This window comes from Pteropus alecto, unplaced genomic scaffold (genome assembly GCF_000325575.1).
Source record: "Pteropus alecto unplaced genomic scaffold, ASM32557v1 scaffold138, whole genome shotgun sequence".
Classification (NCBI taxonomy): Eukaryota; Metazoa; Chordata; class Mammalia; order Chiroptera; family Pteropodidae; genus Pteropus; species Pteropus alecto.
The window spans coordinates 1,517,664-1,536,422 of record NW_006441525.1 but is presented as its reverse complement, the minus strand read 5'-3'; the positions used below and the strand labels follow the sequence as shown (position 1 = coordinate 1,536,422).

General features: G+C 45.4%; 1 protein-coding gene across 12 annotated transcripts in view; it reads left to right on the top strand.

Moving 5' to 3' along the window:
• CUNH9orf3 (chromosome unknown C9orf3 homolog) overlaps positions 1–18,759 on the top strand; it is a 335,956-nt gene that overhangs the window by 315,409 nt on the left and 1,788 nt on the right. For 2 of the 12 annotated variants that reach the window (XR_003048420.1, XR_003048423.1), the window contains exons 15-17: positions 13,890–13,976; positions 14,172–14,420; positions 15,812–15,950. Coding sequence is in view for 5 of the 12 variants with exons in the window: in XM_015594788.2 (XP_015450274.1) it covers positions 2,151–2,417 (267 nt within the window). In the remaining 7 variants the exon portion in view is untranslated. The other 10 variants (XR_001517531.2, XR_003048421.1, XM_025051653.1 and 7 more) reach the window with 10 other exon arrangements.

Genomic DNA, 18,759 nt, shown 5'->3' with positions numbered 1-18,759 from the left:
AGCTCTGATGCTCATTTTTAAATATAATTTGGGCCAAAAACATAGTTTCTGTGAATTGAGAGCATTTTGTGATTAACAGACCTCTAGAGAGGCATATTTAAAAAGGTAGAGAATAAAGATTTAGCTACATATCATGTCTCTGAATTCTAAAATTGATCAGTAGCTGTGATTCTAGCCCATTCCCTGTAATGCTAAAACTCCTTCCGTTCAGTGTTGGGGCTTTGTTCCCCATTCTCCCTTGGTTGCTTTTTGGTAATAGTCTGGCTACAAAATAAACATCTCTGTTTTGTTTCCATCACAGAAGAGTTTAGAGGGGAGGTGAGGTATAATCTCTTGGGCCCCGGAGACCCTTCAGGAAGCTAACCAGTTTCTATTCAGGAGAATGCTGCGTACAGAATTTGGTGCCTCCATCCTCTTTGATCCACCTAGATGCGGAATCGAAGCAGCGTAGAAGCAGAACCCAGCCTCACTGACGTCAGGGCCCATAATCGTAGTGTGTGAGAGTAGCCTGCGGGACGAGAGGACTGTGTAAGGACACGAGGCCCAAACATAGGAAAGGTGCCAGAGCACCGCCCCGTCTCAGTGCTGCCCCAGCGGCCGGTGCCTCTTACTCTTCCTCCTCCCGCCGTCCTGGAGGCTGCCCCGGGTACATGCACGTCATCACCTGGTACTGTCAGGCACTGTCGTGGAGCCCACAGGCAGATTTTCAGATTGGACATCAAAAGGAACCATTGTGGAGTGTCAGTGTTGTATGGCGGTTAGCGAAGTGGTTCTTCAGGATAAGATAAAAGGGGCCAGATGGGATGGGAGCTTCCGGAAAGGCAGTTTGACACGTGCCATATTCAGTATGCAGTCGTTTGTCACAATTTCTTTGCAGGGACAGGGGTCTGGCTTGTTGGCCCCTTGACATGGTCAGGCTCAGGTTACAATCAGAGGTCAAATGCTGATGAATCTGAACTTTAGGATGAAAGTTATAAATAGTGTGACTTAATAATCATTTTTTAAAAAGCCAAGACAGCACTTGTGAGGGGCCCAGCTGTCCCTTTAACACAGCATTGTAATACCTTTCCTAGAGTTTGAAAGCTCGCTGGGTTATGGATTGAAAAAATGGAATATTTTTCTTTAGTTGCTTTTGTCTTTATCTGTCTTTTAAAACCATGTGCCTTTAATGATGTGGGAAAGAACAGAGCTCTTATATAATTCTTTAGTTAATATTTGTGTATTCTTTGTTTTATTCGGTTTATGAAACAATGTTTTAGAACATCTTCAGAATCAGGAAGATACCTCTAGGTGTTTCTTTCTTGGAGCTTGCTCTGTTATTCAGTCCAGCACCCCCAGAACTATTCCTTGGAACCCTTGCAACAAGTCAAGTCTCCCCTGCTATATTGTGGTGAAGGGATTTTTCAAAAACTGATCTAAAACGACAAAATAAAAAACTCTCATCTTTCAGATCAGTATTCCTCTCTTGTTCCTCTCGTTTCCATAGGCCAGGGATTGTTCATTTACCTTGAATTGCTACAGCATGTTGGGGCTGGTTAGATATTTGTTAAATAATGAAGATAAAGAAGAAAACGAGCCACTGATGGCAAAATCTGCCTGATTTTTCTTAAAAGACTCTTTCAAAGAAACAATTGTAATTAATTCATAATACTTAGAATTTGTAAATAAAAGGAAAAGAGCATTTAATATGTGGTTCAGCCAGACTTTATTAGAAAAGCTCCTGGTTGCTTATTGTTCTTTGCTGTTTGCTTCTGCCACTGTACCACTGTACTCAGCAGCAGGTCCTGTTGGATAGAGGCTTTAAGGGGCCTTATCTACTCTGACTGCATCTCTTCCCCCATCCTTCCCTCCTCCCCCACCGTCCTGTACAGATGTTCTCGAGATGGAGAGATATACACATTTTTCTGGGGTTATAAATCACTTTGCCCCGATGCTCTTCTTTGTGTATAGCCGCAAATGCAGCTACATCTCATGTTCATTGTGTCTTAACGGTCTCAAGGGTGAAATCAACACGTGGTGTTTTATTGGTACTTCTGGCTTTTTTATACTTCCCGTCAGTAGTTTACATATTTCTGTATTAGATTTCTGCACGAAAATCCATTCCGAGAAAGCATACAGTTGTCAGTGAACACTGCCATTTTCTTTCACAGGTGCACACCGGACCATATTCCCGTGCGACGTGTGTTTTACATGCCCTGAAACAGAGGTCTCATTTTTCCAAAGTACTCAAATGTCTTCCCAGATGGTTCTTTTCCCTCCAGTGCCTTTTCCTGTCCACCTTTCTCAGCCGTCTAGTTTCACGCACTCCAGGATTTGAGAGTTCAGTTTGTCAGGCCTTGGAGCTGTGGAGCCCGCAAACTGCACATAGGATAAGCTCTTCCTGCAGTGTTTGCCAGCAGCTGGAGGGTGGTCCCTGAGCCTGCCCTGCAGGGAGAGGACAGCACTCTGGAGATCCCACATGTTCCCTGGTAGTTCGTGCCTCTTACATTGGAATGTTTGTGCTGGTGCCTGATAGCAAAGAGAAAGCAATTAGACTGGATTCAAATTGTTTAAAAAATGAAAAGACACCTATTTGTGTGCAAATGATGGTATTTTGTGTGTATGTCAGGGTATGAAATTTTAAGGTCAACTGAACTTACAAGGTGGCACTATAAATGAATTTTAAGCTACTTGGTCTGCATGTTGCTTTGCTGCAGCCTTGAAACACTTGGAACTATGTGCCATAGACCAGCTGGTCCCGCCCATCTTGGGTAGAAGCAGACGCCCAGGCCTAGCACAAGAATTCTGTGGGCACTGGAGGACCAGCCAGCCAGCGAGCAGTGGCCGAGTCAGCTCAGCTGCCAGGACACCAGGTAGTGTCCTTAGGAATGGACTATGTAAAATAGTACCCTTTCGCTCAAACAGTTTTTCCCAGCCTGACTCGTGAGTTGATTTTAGTAACCTTTATGGGAAATAATTCATCCACTTTGTACAGTTCACTCATTTAAAATGTACAGTTCAAGGATTTTTAGTATATTCACAGTTGTACCATCACCACAGTCAGTTGTAGAATATTTGCATCATCCCCAGAAGAAACCTTGTATTAGCTCTCACTCCCATCTCTCCCCTGCCCCAGCCTAGGCACCCACGCTAATCTTCTTGCCTCAGTAGATTTGCCTGTTCTGGACTTTCATGTAAATGGAATTGTGACTGGCTGCTTTTCACTTAGCATATTGTGTTCAGGAATCATCCATGTTTCAGCATGTACCAGTACTTCTTTTTTTTTTTAATCACCAAATATTTTCAATTGTATTAAGTACACAGCATCTGCTTGTTCATTCACCAGTTGATGGATGTTTGGGTTGTTTCTACTTTTTGGCTATTATGTGTAATGCTGGTATGAACACGTGGGTGTACATGTTTTTGTGTGGATGTATGTTTTCACTTCTGTTGGGCCCGTATCTCGGAGTGGAATTGCTGGGTCATACGATAACCATTTAACCTTTTGAGGAACTGCCAGACTGTTTTTACAGAGTTAGTGTACCATTTTTCCATTCTCCCCAGGAATGTCTGAGGGTTCCAGTTTTTCTTCATCCTCGCTAACACTTGTTACTGTCTTTTATTTTAGCCATCCTATTGGGTGTGAAGGACTATCTCATGATTTTGATTTTCTTTTCCCTAATAACATCATCTTGAACATTTTTTTATTGTCCATTTGTACATCTTTGGAGAAATGCGTAGTCAGATGTTTTGCTCATTTTTAGATTTATTTATCTTTATTATTGAGGTATAGTCATTTATATATTTCAGATACAAGTCCTTTATCAAGTATATAACTTGTAAAAGCATTCTTTTCACTTTCTTGATGGTGTCCTTTGAAGCACAAAAGTTTTAATTTTGATAAAATCCAGTTTATCTTATTTTTTTCTTTTTTTGCTTGTGCTTTTGGTATCATCTAGGAAGCCATTGCCTAATTCAAGCTCTGGAACATTTACATCTATGTCTTCTCCAAGTGTTTTATAGTTTTAGTTCTTAAATTGAAGTCTTGGGTTCATTTTTAAAAGTCCATTTCTCTAACTCCCGTAGGGAAGGAAATTGGGAGAAATAGCCATTAAGAGAGAATAGGAGAGGGTACGATTTTTCATGGAACACATGGCATGGCTAGAAACTGGGCTTAGGACACCCTGCCCAGTAACATGTGTCTTTTCCTCCTTCAGGTCTCAATTCACATGGCCCCTTCTTAGGGAGTCTTCTGACCACATCTCCGGCCCATCCCCACTTCCCTCGTTGCACCGTTATGTCCGACTATATCATTTATCACCAACATAGTAGTCTGCACTTGCTGGCTTACTGAATTTTTCTTAGACTTTCTACTTAACTATAAGCTCCAAGTAGGCTTGTCTGGTTTATTCACCACTTTCACCTGAACACCCAGTACCTTTTTTTTTTTTTTTTTTTTTTTTTTTGGAGAATGACTTTTCCTTGATCTCAGGTGTTCTGTAATAGCAGGCACTGGTGTCTGACACGGCAGGGTGATTGGAATAACTAAGGCCGTGGTGACACCGCCTCAGGAGAGAGCAAGCCCTTTTGCCAGACTTGGCGAGGCCCTCCACAGTTGAGTCCGCCTCTGAGGAGAGTGAGAGAAGGCACTGGTGTCCCTTCTGAGATTATCGGCGGAGGTAACCCATGGTCACTTTTCTGCCAACAGTAAAAATCCTTTTTTAAGCAAAAAGTCCTTTTTCAGCAAAGGCCGTGTGTCACCTGTTAACAAAAGGAAGAACAAATGTGGAGTGCGTTATTTCCTAGTTACAGAGTCACATATTGGTGTATTGCCATTTGGAGCATAGTTTTGATAGGGAAGGGTATCAAACTGTGCTGTATTTCAAGGCAGACGCAGCATGGGTTCCCGAGTTTTCCTTTTTGGAGCCAACTGCGTGTAATAGAATTAATGTCACTAAATAAAATTATACCTCCATTGGAGAAGGAAGAAAGGTTAGAATTTGCCATTTGTGGTGACGTGTCATCACATTTGACCCTCACTGTCACTCCCCATGTACACGTCAAGTGTGATGATCCTGATAGCAGTTTCAGAAGACCCTGTTTTGCGTGCTGCTGTGGCTCTGGTTATAACTGGTTAAAACCGGTTATGAACAGTTAACATATAGACAAGAGCTTTAGTTACTGACTGGAACAAGGTTAGTAAGAGCCCCAGAAAAAGAGCCTAGGGCCTCTGATGCCTCATTTGTAGTCTTAACCCCTGTCCTAGGGATTTATTGACCTGGCTTTGTGACAGCAAATAGAGTAACTTTTAATTTCCTGTACTTAAAAAAGAAATATGTTAAGATCGCAGTCCTTTGAGTAAGGTGAGAAAGAAAATGAGAAGTGCTAGAATCAAAATACAAATGTTGGGAATCTTCATGTGACAACCACAAAATTGATGATTATTTTTATTTTTTCAGGAGAATGAACAGATAAGACATACGGGTGCATCGAAGATGCCCCTAAACACAATGCTTTCTGGAAGTGCGGCCTGTCTTGGCGCTGCCTTCCCACTCCTGGGCTGCCAGGCAGGCTCCCTTACCAGCAGTAAACCCACTTTTAAAGCAAAGTTAAATCTAATTTAAGAACACAAATTGAAAAAGCAGGTTTGTTTATTGCAGTGTTAGACTTATTAACTCACAAAAGCCATGAGCCTTGGTCTTTCTGTTTACAGATATAAAATGGAACTCTAAATGAGCTTTAATGGGCTTCTCAGATCATGTTCCCTGGACAGATTTCTTTCCCCTTCAACAGTAAATTTTGAAATCAAAAGGACTGAAAAGAAAGGGGAGTGCTTCCTGTCATAAATAGGATGGGTGGCATTCTTCAAAGCATTTTACAGCTTCCAACTGTGCATTATAATTTCAGAGTAGCCAAAAAGCATTCTGGATTTTTTTAAGGAGTACATTCATTCAGAAACATTTATCAAGCACGTGCGAGGCACCAGGCATCGAGATAGGGCCAGGAGATGGTCTAAAGGTGCCCAGGCCCCTGCTTTCACCAAGCTTACGTTTTAGTGTAAATAAATACATGAACAAGCGAACAAGGAAACACGAGTGTCCGAGAGCACTGTGAGTTGGAGAGATTGCAAGACACTGTGAAAGAGCGACCGATGGTGTAACGGGGAGGGGCCGATGAACTCTGGGCAGAAGAGGTGAGTTAAGTGGTGCTGACCTGTTAGATCATTCGACTAAATGTGGGTGTGGTAGATGAGGTGCGGCCACAGCGGTGCCATCTAGTGTGACCGAAGACACACTTGTCCCCTTTGTCTGCCGGCCCCTCACAGCCTTCTTCTAAAGGCTGTTAACACAGTTTGGGACTTCCTGAGACATGCTTAAGACTTTCTGGCAGCATCAGAGTGATGGAGTGGATGGAGCTCTAGTATATTAACAGAAGGGAATACCTTGTCGTGAGTTTTTAAGTGAAGGAATGTAGGCTGCACTAAGCTAGTGAATCCAACAGTGGTAAGTGGAGAGATGGTAGCACACAATATATCCATACTGACTGCTGCCGTTGTAAAGATCAGAAGTGAATTTGACCGAATGGCTAGGATTTCACGTTCATCGTGTTATCTATTTGTGCAGAGTTATCTGTTTATAATTTTGAAACATTTAAAAATAAAGCAAAGGAAGCAGCTACCTACAAGAGCCATAGATGCTTTTCAGGCATGGCAGTGAGTATACACCAAACCAGACCCTGGCTCCAGGATCGCGGTGACAGAAGCAACACGGTTGATTCACTCTCTGTGACTTTGACTGTCTCATATACTTTGTTGATGGCACAGTGGCTACCAGAACAAAGTTGGGGGTATTAGCTATTAGAAGTTATTAGGACTAATTTATTGTCTTATGCCTATAGCAGTATCTGCTCAACCTCTGCGATTCCATTTATCCTGCAGGCACAGTAATGCTTTCATAAGATGCTAGTTTTCAAACTCCACCTCCAAGGAACCCAGGGCCCCACAGAAGAGTTTACTGTTTAACAGTGTTTTTTACCTGACATGAATATTTCAACTGCTAGAAGAACCCACTGACATTCTTCTCTTTAGTCTGTCTTTGTATACTGGAGTTCCAGCTTAGATTCTTATTAAAAGTTAGAAGAATTATGTTCAAGAAAAGTTTGAAAACCACTTTGGAAAATTATTTTATTAGATAATAAGCAGGCTATGGGGCGCATTCCCATATAAGAATTTTTATTTCTTAGAAGTAGTTTAACAGAAAACAATCTAAAATTGAAATTAGAAAAAATCGAGATAAAATTTTTTATAAAAGAGTATTGGGAATTGTAAAATGTTAATAAAAATATGGGATTTGAAGTATGTAGTGATTCACAGAGGTGTGTCATCTTGTCATGGATTGATTGAATCGGAGCGAGCTGACTTAGGGGTTACTCTTCTTAAAGGCTATGTCTCACTGTCAGGATCACTACCCACACACGGCACCTTATATCTGCATTTGTGCTGGGCTCGTAGGCCTGGGAGATGCTCTGCCTCAGAAGAAGGAATGCCAGAGCGGGTTTGCATGTGCAGAAAGAATTTAATCCATAGAGAAAGGGATAGGATTTGAAGGCCCCGAATTCAATAACGCTCTTGTGTGTTCCTGCCAGGACAAGGCTGAAACTGGCCAGAACCAGCCATGAGGTTCTGCGACATCATGCTGGTAGATTCGGGGTGTTAAAATTTCCTGGCATACCACTGCCTGTGCCTCTGGAAGCCTAGTGCAAGGCCCCTGAGATAGAGCAAGGGCCAGTGAACTAGAGCTGAGGCAGTCTACCCTATAGCCTGTTTTTGTAAATGAAGTTTTATCTGAAGACTGCATGCTTCATGCTCGTTCACATATTGTCTAGGGCTGCTTTTGTGATATGATGCCAAATGGACTGAAAAGCCAAAAGTGCTCACTGGCCTTTGACAGAAAACATTTGCTGACTCCATTCTAGAGTCTAGTAGGCAGTGGGTTCCAGATCCATTAAAATATCTCAGGACGAGAAGAGATTGAGGTAGGGAGTAGGGTCATCCTTTAACAATTTTCCTCTCCCGTTTCCAGGATAGAACAGTTAATGCGAGGGAGGCCCAGCATGTTCTGCTTGAGATCATGTTTATACCACGGAGGTACCTGTCGGGTCACAGGACTTGTCCTCTGAATCTGAGACATGGTTTGTGAATACAGAGACCCTACAGGGCAGTTGCCAGTTTTCAGGCACTGGTGGAAATCAGAGAAGAGGCTTCATTCATCTCGTACTGTGTATTTCTGAGTCAGAAGTTAGCTCAGCCGAGCCTTTTAGGTAGCGAGAACTTTCTTGAAATGGCAGAGGTGCCGTGCAACTGGGGCTGATGCTGGCGCAAGGCCGAGCCATCTGTCTTTACAAATTCCCAGGCCTCTGGGACCTTCCTTGGTGGCACTTCCTGCTTCCTGTGCTCTGCTGGGAATCTGAGACTCAGTCCAGCCCTCCTGCCCCCCGAGCCTGGCCCTGCCCTGTCGGTGCCTTTTTTCCGCACATACTCTGCCTCACACATGTGCAGGGCCACCCTCAGCCAGCAGCAGTCACCTGACAGCCACCTTGCTCTGTCATTTCACCAGTTAACAAACACTTCTTGGAATTAATACTCCCAAGGTTTTTACAGATTTAGTAAATAATGAATTTCGAAGTAGCCAAAGCCAGAAACATGCTACTCCTGCAAGCACTTACTGTGTGGGAATCACTATCCTAGCACTTGCCTGGGTGTCCTCGGTGGGTTCCCGTTGCAGCCCAGAGGGGCTGAAGCTCTTCCAACCCCCCATCCTAGGGAGGGGAGCGGGATCAGGGAAGAGTGCTTAGAGCAGCGAGCCGAACTTGCAGGCCCAGTGAGTGACAGACCCAGGCCTTTAGTTTGGGGTATCCAAACACAGTAGGTCATGAAATCAGTTTAGTAGGTCACCAACAAGCATTAAAAAAAAAAGAAAAGAAAATATCAATGCGTTGAGTATAGTGAGAGAAAGTATAAAAAAAAGAAACTTTGGTTTCTGTGTGTGTACACATATGTATGTTGAATGTATGTGTGTGTTGGCTGCTGTGAATGTGTTTGGAATAAATGAGCCACCAGCCTTAGAGCCAGAGCCCTGTGTTTTTGTGTTCTGCAAAATACCTTTTGGATACCCAGGCCCCCCATGTCTGCTCAGATCTCCCCAGTGGCTAACACCTGTTACCATAGACACACACTATCGTCCTGGTGGAATCCATACTGTGGATTGGAGGCCCACCATCCAGGAGCAGTTATATGGTTCATTGGAGGGTTTTTATTCTGTCATTAAATGTGGGTCTGACATGAATTGGCTTCTGCATACCTACGCTTTATTCTTCCCATCCCCAATTCTAAGACCCTCCCATCTGTACCCAGCCCCAAAGAACCGGTCATATTCTTGGGCACTCTTGGGAGAGCACTGATGTCTGTGCACTCGTCACTTTCTGTTTGTGGAGGCTTCAGAAACCTGCAGACTTCTAGAATCCATCTGCAGTGATGTGACCCAGCACCGCTCTGTTAAAACCCACGTATGCGCTGAGGGCAGCACCCACATCATTTTTCTGCTCAGTGTCCTTCGAGCAGAACGCTTTGTAAAACAGAATTCAAAGTGATTTTTATTAGACCAAAGTATTTAGAAGTGCACACCTGTACCTGCACATCGTATATCACAATTTCATTGTGACTTTGTGGGAAGAATTGGGGACCTAAATTCCCTTTGTTCTTCTTACCTTATTTGTGCCAGACACTGTGCTAATCATTCACACATGGTATGGAATCCTCAGCACTGCTGTGTGCGGTGGGGACACGTGTCCTGGCCCTGACTGGCAGGGAGTGGGGCTGGGTCCAGCTGCTGTTTGCCCTGAAGACTCAGTGAAGAAAAGCTGGGCGCGTGCTCAGGAAGCAAGGAGGCTCTGCCCCTCACCACAGCTCTGCTCTTCCCACTCCTGCACGGCCTGCTTCTGATTTTCTCGAGCTTTTTTACTCTCTTCCTGCCCTCCTGCCTCCATCTGCCCCTCGTCTCTCCCTGCCTCCTTCCCCTTTCTTGTCCTTGCCCCTTATTTCTTGTCTGCCCAGCCTGACCGTGTTGGTGGTGTTCAGCTAACATGTTTGCTGACTCCAGGCTTCCAGTGATTTCTAGCATGAGTTTAGAGTGACTTTGTGAATTTGAGCCATTGAAAAGTCATTAAATCTTTTCATCTCTATTGAGACACAGTTGAAGTATAATAAAATATGAATATTTAAAGTGTGACTGATAAATCACGGGCTGTGTGTGCACGCACGAGGCGACGGAACTGGACGAACAGAGCCAAGGAGCCGCAGATGGAGTGAAGGCTTGTTGTGGACGTGTGCGGTGTTTTAGGTTTTTTTTTTTTTTTTTTTTAATCTCACTGGAAGTTAAAAGACAAGGTGACCACTAACCCCCATTAATTAACCTGTTGGAAAATAAAGAAGAGCAAAATCTGCCGAACAGGCAGCTCTCTTTTGAGAGATCTGCTTCTAAATCTTTTGGCTCATGCTCCCCCGGCACTGAGAACTCCACTTTCCTCCACTGCCAGCGGAGAAAGGAGCTTGATACAAGGATGTGACAGATTGTCAAGAATTTTTTTAAGTTTCTCAGTGACCTGGAGAAAGGGGCTGTTCCATTAGTGCCCATGGTGGAAATACTGCTGAAGAAAATTGAGGCAAATGTCACTTTGCTGCTGCTTTTCAGGAAGACCCCCGTTCCATATGATGGCAAGTGGTTAAGGAGATTTCAAAGGTGATAAAAACAATTTAGGGGGTAAAAAAAATAGGGATTTTCTTTGTTTCTCAGAGAAATGCTAAGAGAAGTGAAAACGCTGCGCTGGAGCAAGAAATATCTGTTGGGCCCTCAGCCTCACACAGCATCTCTGATGTCTTTTAAACATCCTGTCATTAAAATATTGAAATGAGTTGAGCTCTTTTGCAATGAAAAGGGTTGTTGTTTTTTTCTGCTCATCGTGGAGTGGGGAGAGGGAGGTTGGTCTGTACTTCCTGGATGCCATGTCAGCCTTCAGGGGTCAGAAGACTAGATCTCTTATTAATCGTGACAATAAACTATTTTTAACAGTAAGAGAAATGGAAATGCTGACTTCATATCGATTGTGAAAGAGCCTCTTTCACTAGGCTGTCCCTGGGCCTTCTTCCAGTCACGGTGGGACCGCCCTGCCTCCTGCCCCGCCCCCTCTGGGGGCCTTATCCTACTAGGAAATATGCTTTGTTATTTCTGTATGCGTGAATAAGATGAAGGAAAGCACAGGAAGGAAAAATGACCAGCTAAACCCTCCATTCTCAAAGTCAAATCTGAAAAATAAACTTGCCCCCAAGTTTTAGAGTGACAAACAGCAGTCATTGTCAGAGGCATGGTGTGCTCAGGTCACATAAATCTAAGTCGTTCAAACATTCCGAAGCTGACAGTTTTCCCATACGTGACCACACTAAAAGTTGGTGCAAAGACTGTTCGCAGTGTGCAGTTGTGAGGAGTGAGACTCTTCTCCGAGGGCCCAGAGCAGGTGGCAGAGCAGCATCCCTGGTCTCCTGACTGTCTCTCCTGTGTGGCGGCCCTCGGGGCTCACAAACAAGAGACCCCTGTGGGGCATGGCCGGGGGCTGGTGGTGTCTGAGGCATTTAGATGACCGTGACTTGGGAGAAAACAAAAGGGGTAGGTAGAGGCACCCAAGGGAGCCATTTGGGTTTCTGCACTGCGTGGCCTTTGGCACTAGGACCACAGCGCGGGAGTGGGGATCCGATTTTTCCGATGTCTTCCTCAGATTGGTGTGGTATGAGGAGCCGGCTTCTCTGAGCTCTTCACTTGTTCTTTCTGCTCATAATGTTTCAGGGGCCGCCCTTTCCCTTTTATGGTCTGCCGTTAATTTCTATTGATTGTATAGGAAAGAACATTTTATTGAAGATGGAAAGACTTTCGAGATCCGACCAGTCTGAGTGGCTTCTTCCCTTTTGTTGATGTGATGGTCTGAGGCTATTAGCTCATTTCCGTGCACCTCTGAAATTCCTTCAGGGATGTAAAAATTGATTGGGTACTCTGTCCTTACAAGTGCAAAGGGCCTGGCTGCCCACAAGCAGAGGGCAGGGCCACCAGAGTCCCCAAATCAACACCCTGTCCGGGAGCTCACTCCAGCCTTGGGGAAGGATTCTTTCCAAAAGATTTGTTTCTTTCCTTCATTCCTAATTGTTGGCATATAAATCCATTTAGAGCAGATTACAGGAGAGATCTGGCCTGGTCACTGGGTAATGATATAATTTATAGGGGCCCCAACCAAAATGATGAAATTGCTTATATTTTACTATTGCCACAAATGGAGTCCTTTAAAAGGTCTCCCTCTTTCAAAGGCAGTAAAAATAAAGAGTGATGGAAAGAGGCTATTTCAAACACACATAATCACTTCCATGTATGGCTGGTGTTGAACTGACAATGGAATATAAAATGGTAGGCTGCTAAAATGGGCGTAACTGAGAGGGTTTTGACGCAAGTAGAAAATGGCCTGAAACTGGATTCTGAAAACCAAATTCAGGTAGAATTTCCATGTAAAGAATGTGTCTCAAGTGTCGAGAGATGCTGGGAGCTCTGCCTCTATCATCAGAGGCAGCCAGTGCTGGGATCAGACTTCCATTTTGTCTATAGGGGTATTTGTGTGTATGTGTAGGGCGGGTGTTCCTGGCAAATAACTGCTGGTATATCTTCAGTAAAGTGTATCTTCACTAAACAGCATCCAGATTTAGCTTGCCTATTTCTAGTATGTTGTACAAACCTGCAGCAGGAGCTACTTGCATCAAGGCGGTCTTCCTTTCCCCTCTGGCAGACACCCCAAAATTCCTCAGAAGGCACACTTTGCGTCTTCTCAGGAATGTGAAAAGCAGTGTTTTTCTGCTTTACTGTGTTTATTGTTAAAATGGACAGCATCGAACCATACTGGTTATTTCAGGAAATTAAGTAGTTACGGTCGGAAACCTTCATTGACAGCAAACTGTAGGGCACAGCACCAGCTGCCTTAGGATGCGCATTTAATTTCCCAGTTACATTTTGTGTTTACCTTTATCTTTCAAATTTGTGTTGAAAAACACCAGAACAGCTAGCTGAAATATGCACTTTTCTCCCCTAAAGTTGACTAACAATCCTCCTGTTATAAAGGAACTTTGTAAAGGAAAACTGAAACGAAACTTAAAAATATCAACATTGTTAATATACTTTAGAGAATACAGTAGTCCCCCCTTATCTGTGGTTTCAGTTACTCACTGTCAACTGTAGTCTGAAAATATTAAATGGAAAATTCCAGAAATAAACAATTCTTAAGTTTTATATTGCGTGCTGTTAGGAGTAGCATGATGAAATCTCACTCCATCCTACTCTGTCCCGCCCAGGACATGACTCACCCCTTTGTCCGGTGTCTCCATGTTGTGTATGCTCCCCTCCCTTTAGTCACTAAGTAGCCGCCTCGGCGATCAGATCGACTGTCACAGTATCTCACAGGGCTTGTGTCCAGGTCATCCTCCTTTTACTTAATGATGGCCCAGAAGTAGACAAGAGTAGTGATACTGAGAATTCGGATATGCCAAAGAGAAGCCATAAAGTACTTACTTTAAGTGCAAAGGTGAACGTTCTTGACCTAATAAGGAAAGGCAAAATAAACCCAGGTCGCTAAGGTCTGTGGCAAGAAGGAACCTTCTGTGAAATTGCGAAGGAGAAAGTTTTGCTTGCGGGGAATTGGAACGTATCCCCTGAGGATGAGGGGACCACTGTAACTTTTTCTAACACAGAAGCCCTCGATCATTAAACTCATTTGGCTAAGAAAACCTACGAGTTTGTTGCTCACTGGATTTTCTCTCATTTCTTAAGGTTCGCCATCGGTGGTGTGAACTCATTGTTAAGCACAAGTACACAAAAGCGTACAAAAATGTGGAGAGATTCCTTCAGGAGGATCAAGTAAGTTTCACTTTTCGGCTGACGGGGTTCTCTAAATGTTGTCCCCTGACTATCCCGTATCCTTAACGCAGGGGCCAAGTTGTAGACCTCTTTTATAACAAATATTTAAACATTTTCCAGAGATTTTCAGGAAGTGGATAGGCGCTTACCTGCCCCACTCTTGAGCTGATTTTCCCTCTCTCGGTGTCACTTTAGCACTGAGCCAAGCCCCTTCGAGGTGCCCTTGGTTTGACCTTGCTGTGGCCCACGGCTGTACCAAGCGAAACTCGCCGACAGCACAGCGCCGCCAAACCTCAGATCAAGGTTGTAGCTTGGTGCTGCCATGTCTGTGTCTTTACTTGGCCCCCATCTAAAGTATGTGTGAAGAATAGACTGGGAGAGCCCTGGTTGGCTTGAACAGTCTGGTCTGTGTCTGTGCCTGTCCCTGCCGGCCAGGACCCTGTGGTGAGTGTCTTTCCTGTGAGAACTTTACTCATCGTTCCACCAGGGGAAAGCAGTCATCTTCCAAGGGGGCCTGCGGGAAGCATGTGCACACGTGGCCGTTCGGGGATGTCCTCCTTGCCACCTCTGCACCCAGCCACGCCTGTCCCAGCGTGGCTGTCGATGGCAGTGCATGTGCCATGGGTTCTGTCTGCTGCTGGAAGTCGGCCTGCAGCTCGTCCCCGTTGGCGGGACCACTGTGTGCCGTGAGCGAGCTCGCTGCCGAGCACTGTGGGCTGACAGAATGGAGCCGTGTTTCATTGGGGCGGAGAGTGGGGCGAGGGCAAACAAAAGGACTTTTGAAAGGGCCCAAGTATGGGGGGGCTGCCAGCAAGTAAGGGCTCGGTATTCCCACAGAGGAAAATACATGACTTTGTACCAGAAGAAATGTCACATTTGCACAGGAGAGCAGGAGGTGTTTGGAAACATGGGAGGGAGTAAAAGGACAAAATGCAAGAGAAGCTTAAGATTTATTTGGAAAACCAAAATTAACTGCAATATACTTAGAACCATGGTCTTTGCCAAATAAGGGTGACCAGATCGCAGCCTTTTCAGGAAAGAATTTTTGAACTGCAACTAGACCAAGTTTTTGTCTTGCGCTATCTGTGAGATCCTTCTTTTAATTTGCTCTAACAGAATGTAATCCATGGCATAATTAAGCTTGGAACGAGAGAAGGCAGAACCAAAGGGGTCTTTTGGTCTTCCAGAACATTTTTCCTACAGTTTTAACAACAGCCAGTTATGTAGATGTGAGTCTTTGCAGCGTTGTGTTTGAAACAGAAGGGCCAGTGTTCGCCGTCAGGGCGGGGTGGTTGAGGGAACACGGTCAGGCTGGGCTGGAGCGGCAGGCAGCTCTTCCCAGTGGCGCAGTGATCCTTCCCACCCGTGGCTGCCATGTGGCATAGCGGTCTTCATTTCCCAGCAACACCCAGGGACACACCTTGCTGGGAGAAGATCTGTGTCTTTGTGACATAGGCACAGCCCTTCGGTGCTTCCTTCAGCTGCACAGGCTTCTGTGGTGCTTGTTATCGGACCCCTTCTGTCTCTGTCCAGAGCGATCCTGACATGTTGTCACTGGAGAAATGTTCACTGTATCATCACTTTGTCACCAGTGAAATCATTAGGGTTCTGTTGACGGAGCTGATAAGAATTCCTTGGAGTTTCAGTGAAAACTAGAAAGAGATGGGGATTGAAAACTTCAGGTTCCTAAAGTACAGCTGTTCAACTGTCTTTTCTCTTCTAGTCTTTGTAATTTCCAGAGCAGCAAGTTTGTGTGAAACCAGCACAGACTATGCACGTGTGGATGCATGTTTTCTTTTTCTCAGACCCTCTACCCACCCCGCTCCTCCCCGCAGGCCATGGGCGTATATCTCTACGGGGAGCTGATGGTGAGTGAGGATGCCAGGCAGCAGCAGCTTGCCCGAAGCTGCTTTGAGCTGACCAAGGAGCAAATGGATAGATGCTCAGCTCAGGTGGTGGCCGAGATGTTATTTTAAGAGGTAATTCCCTCCTTTTCCTTTCTCCATTGTTTGTTTCTACCAGAGATTTCCCATAGGAGCCAAATCAGTAGTCAAATGGTGAGCCGAGAGCACCTACAGCATCAGTCCTCCGCCCCACCTCGGGTGGCTTGGTGGCCTTGGAGAGCAAGGTGCCTGCTGGCCTCATGAGGCTGAGTCCCTGCAGCACTCATCTGGTGAGTGGCCACCAGAAAGCAGAGGCGGCCCACCCCAGGCAGGACGACTCTCCTCGGCGTTGTTTTGGCCAGTTCGGTTTTACTTGTAGGAACAAAAGTCAGGGGAGGAGAACATCTCGAGTTGGGTTAGAAGGTGGCCTGGGAAGCCCCATGGAAGTGCTGACCCCTAGTCTTCGAGGTGAAGGCTGACACAGGGGCACATTACCAGGTTACTCCAAACCCTGAGCTACACGCAGACATTTTGTCCTCCTGGGCTCCACGAGAACTTGAGGTTCTTCAGGGTGTCCCCGCCTGCCTTAGGAGGCTGGCAGGAGGTCCTCCCGCCCCAGTGCCACACACGCCTCCACACCACATGTCTCAGGCTGGCTTGCAGTTTACCTTGCGCTGGAGCGGAAGCTCGCCTTGGCGTACATAGCGATGGAGGTCCTAAATTACTTTGCTGCTTCTGTTAATTGCTTGTGCTTGTAATCGACCTGCTAGATTTACATCCTAGCAGTTAGGTTTTAAATGTAGGTTTCTGAGTTTTAAAAGTAATTTAGCAATGGTATATAAAGTTTTAATGTAGAACTGTGGCATTATAAGTGTATTTTTTGCTCTAACAATGATCATTTCTGTGTCTTCTCAGCTTTTCTGCAAAGTTTTACATGCTATAATAGGGTATGTCTAATTTTGTAATTTTTTTTTAAGCTTAACATCAAATCTCAAGCTATTTTTCATGTTATGTAGCTTCTCTATGAATACAATTCTATTGGATATTTAATATTTCGTGTTGGCCTTCTTAACCTCTTGTTGGACATTAGTTTGCTTCTAATATTTTACTCTAGAAAATCCATTTTTGTCTAGTATGTTTAAGTATCTTATTTATCTGAAAGAACTTTAGTACTGAGAAGAGAAAAAAAGTTTTTCTAAAGTATGATCCTGTTCTTCCAGAAGAGCCAAGGAACCACATGTGCCAGGAAGAGGAAGTAGTGGCACTAGTGGCAGTGATTGTCCCTCTCGTGGCGAGATAGCCGCGTGCAGACACTCTCCAGACCGCCCCCACCTCCCAGGCCAGCCCCAGGTCCTCATCACAGATGGGCCAGTTTAAAAAAACAGCTGTTACATAGCTACCTTGTTGCCAGCCTCACACAGTAATCAGTATGAATCATATGTCTCTTTAGATGTTTAATTTCATGGAGAGTTTGTGTTTCTTGAAGTCTGTGAAACTACGCTGAGCAGACCAGACAGCTCCGTCCCTGTGTTCCAAGTTGTGGGAACCACAGCGGGCACACAGCTCTCATGACTCGCAAGTTTTTCACCCCAGGCAGAGGACTGGCCCTGGTGACGAGTCCGCTGTTTTCTCCCCTCTCCTCTGAAATTGTTCTTCCTGTCCGTTCCAAGTGAACTGGGGGTCACGTGCATGCCCCCGATCCCCACTCCCACTTTCTCAGTGAAGATGAGTGACTTGTACTTCCAGCAGTTGGGGATCCTTCCCAGCCTGAGAGCCCCACCACCCACACACACCCACACCCCTCAGACCAGTTAGAATCTGTGCCCTAAGGGTTGAAGGCAAGGACAGCCGTCTCTTCACTAATTCTGCCACAGTCTAGTCGGTGCATTTTTCAGTGTCACGTCCCAGAACTGCACTGGCATTTGTATGGTTATCTCTGAGTCCTTTGTTTAAAAAGTTATACCTCTGGGATGTAAAATAAATGAACAACAAGAGAATAAAACCCATTCGGTAGCACAGCAGGCCTGGAGCTGGTGTCATCGCCTCGTGTCCGAGGACCCCGGCGCGTGCGGGTGGGCTGTGAGCGTGCAGGCACGGCGGCTCCAGAGTGCTCTGGCTGCTTGGGTTCCTGGCATGCTGATTTGTGACTTAAGATTAAAATCACATTGCCAGGGATTACCACGCAACCACGACCTTGGCTGCTCCTCCAGAAGCCATAGTCACTTTCTCTCTGCAGTTTGGAGAACAGGCGCATCGCGTAGCTCTTGTCTGGAAGCAGAAGAAGCCAGCAACCGTGGAAGACGCTCACCGGCCCTTTCATTAAGCCCAGCCGACGACCTCTCTGACGAGGTGCAGAGCTTAGCTGATTGGTGAACAGTGACTGGTTTCCGCTTTGTTCACAGTGGCTAAGTTCTGCACCTGAAGAGAAGGTGAGATGGGGACAGTTAAGTTGGAGCCGCTGGGGCAGAGGCCACTGCTGAGTGGTCAGCTCAGGGGCCGAGCACGATTCTGGAGGAGGAGAGACCTGCTCGGCCCCAAGGATGCACTTTCTCCTGTCGCGAATGCAAGGAATATACCAAAAGTCTACGGAACTATAAATCTACTAACTAGATTTCTCTCTGAAAGGTCAAATGTGTTGAAAGCTGCAAAAAAATTAATCTTATAGAAAACTAAAACCAAACGCATCACAAAAGTCAAGTAAAACTCTGTCAGCGGTCGATTGCATGCGAGTTGGGCCGGGCGCTTTTAAAGGAGAGCCTTGTTTCCTTCCCCAAGCACCGTGACTCTTTCTTATATTTGCAGCCCAGGTTTCTGTGTCTTCTGCAGCCCCCAGCGGACAACGACGAGCAGCTCCCAGCTGAGGCACTGCTTCTCCGGGCTGTCGATTGGACCCGCCCTCC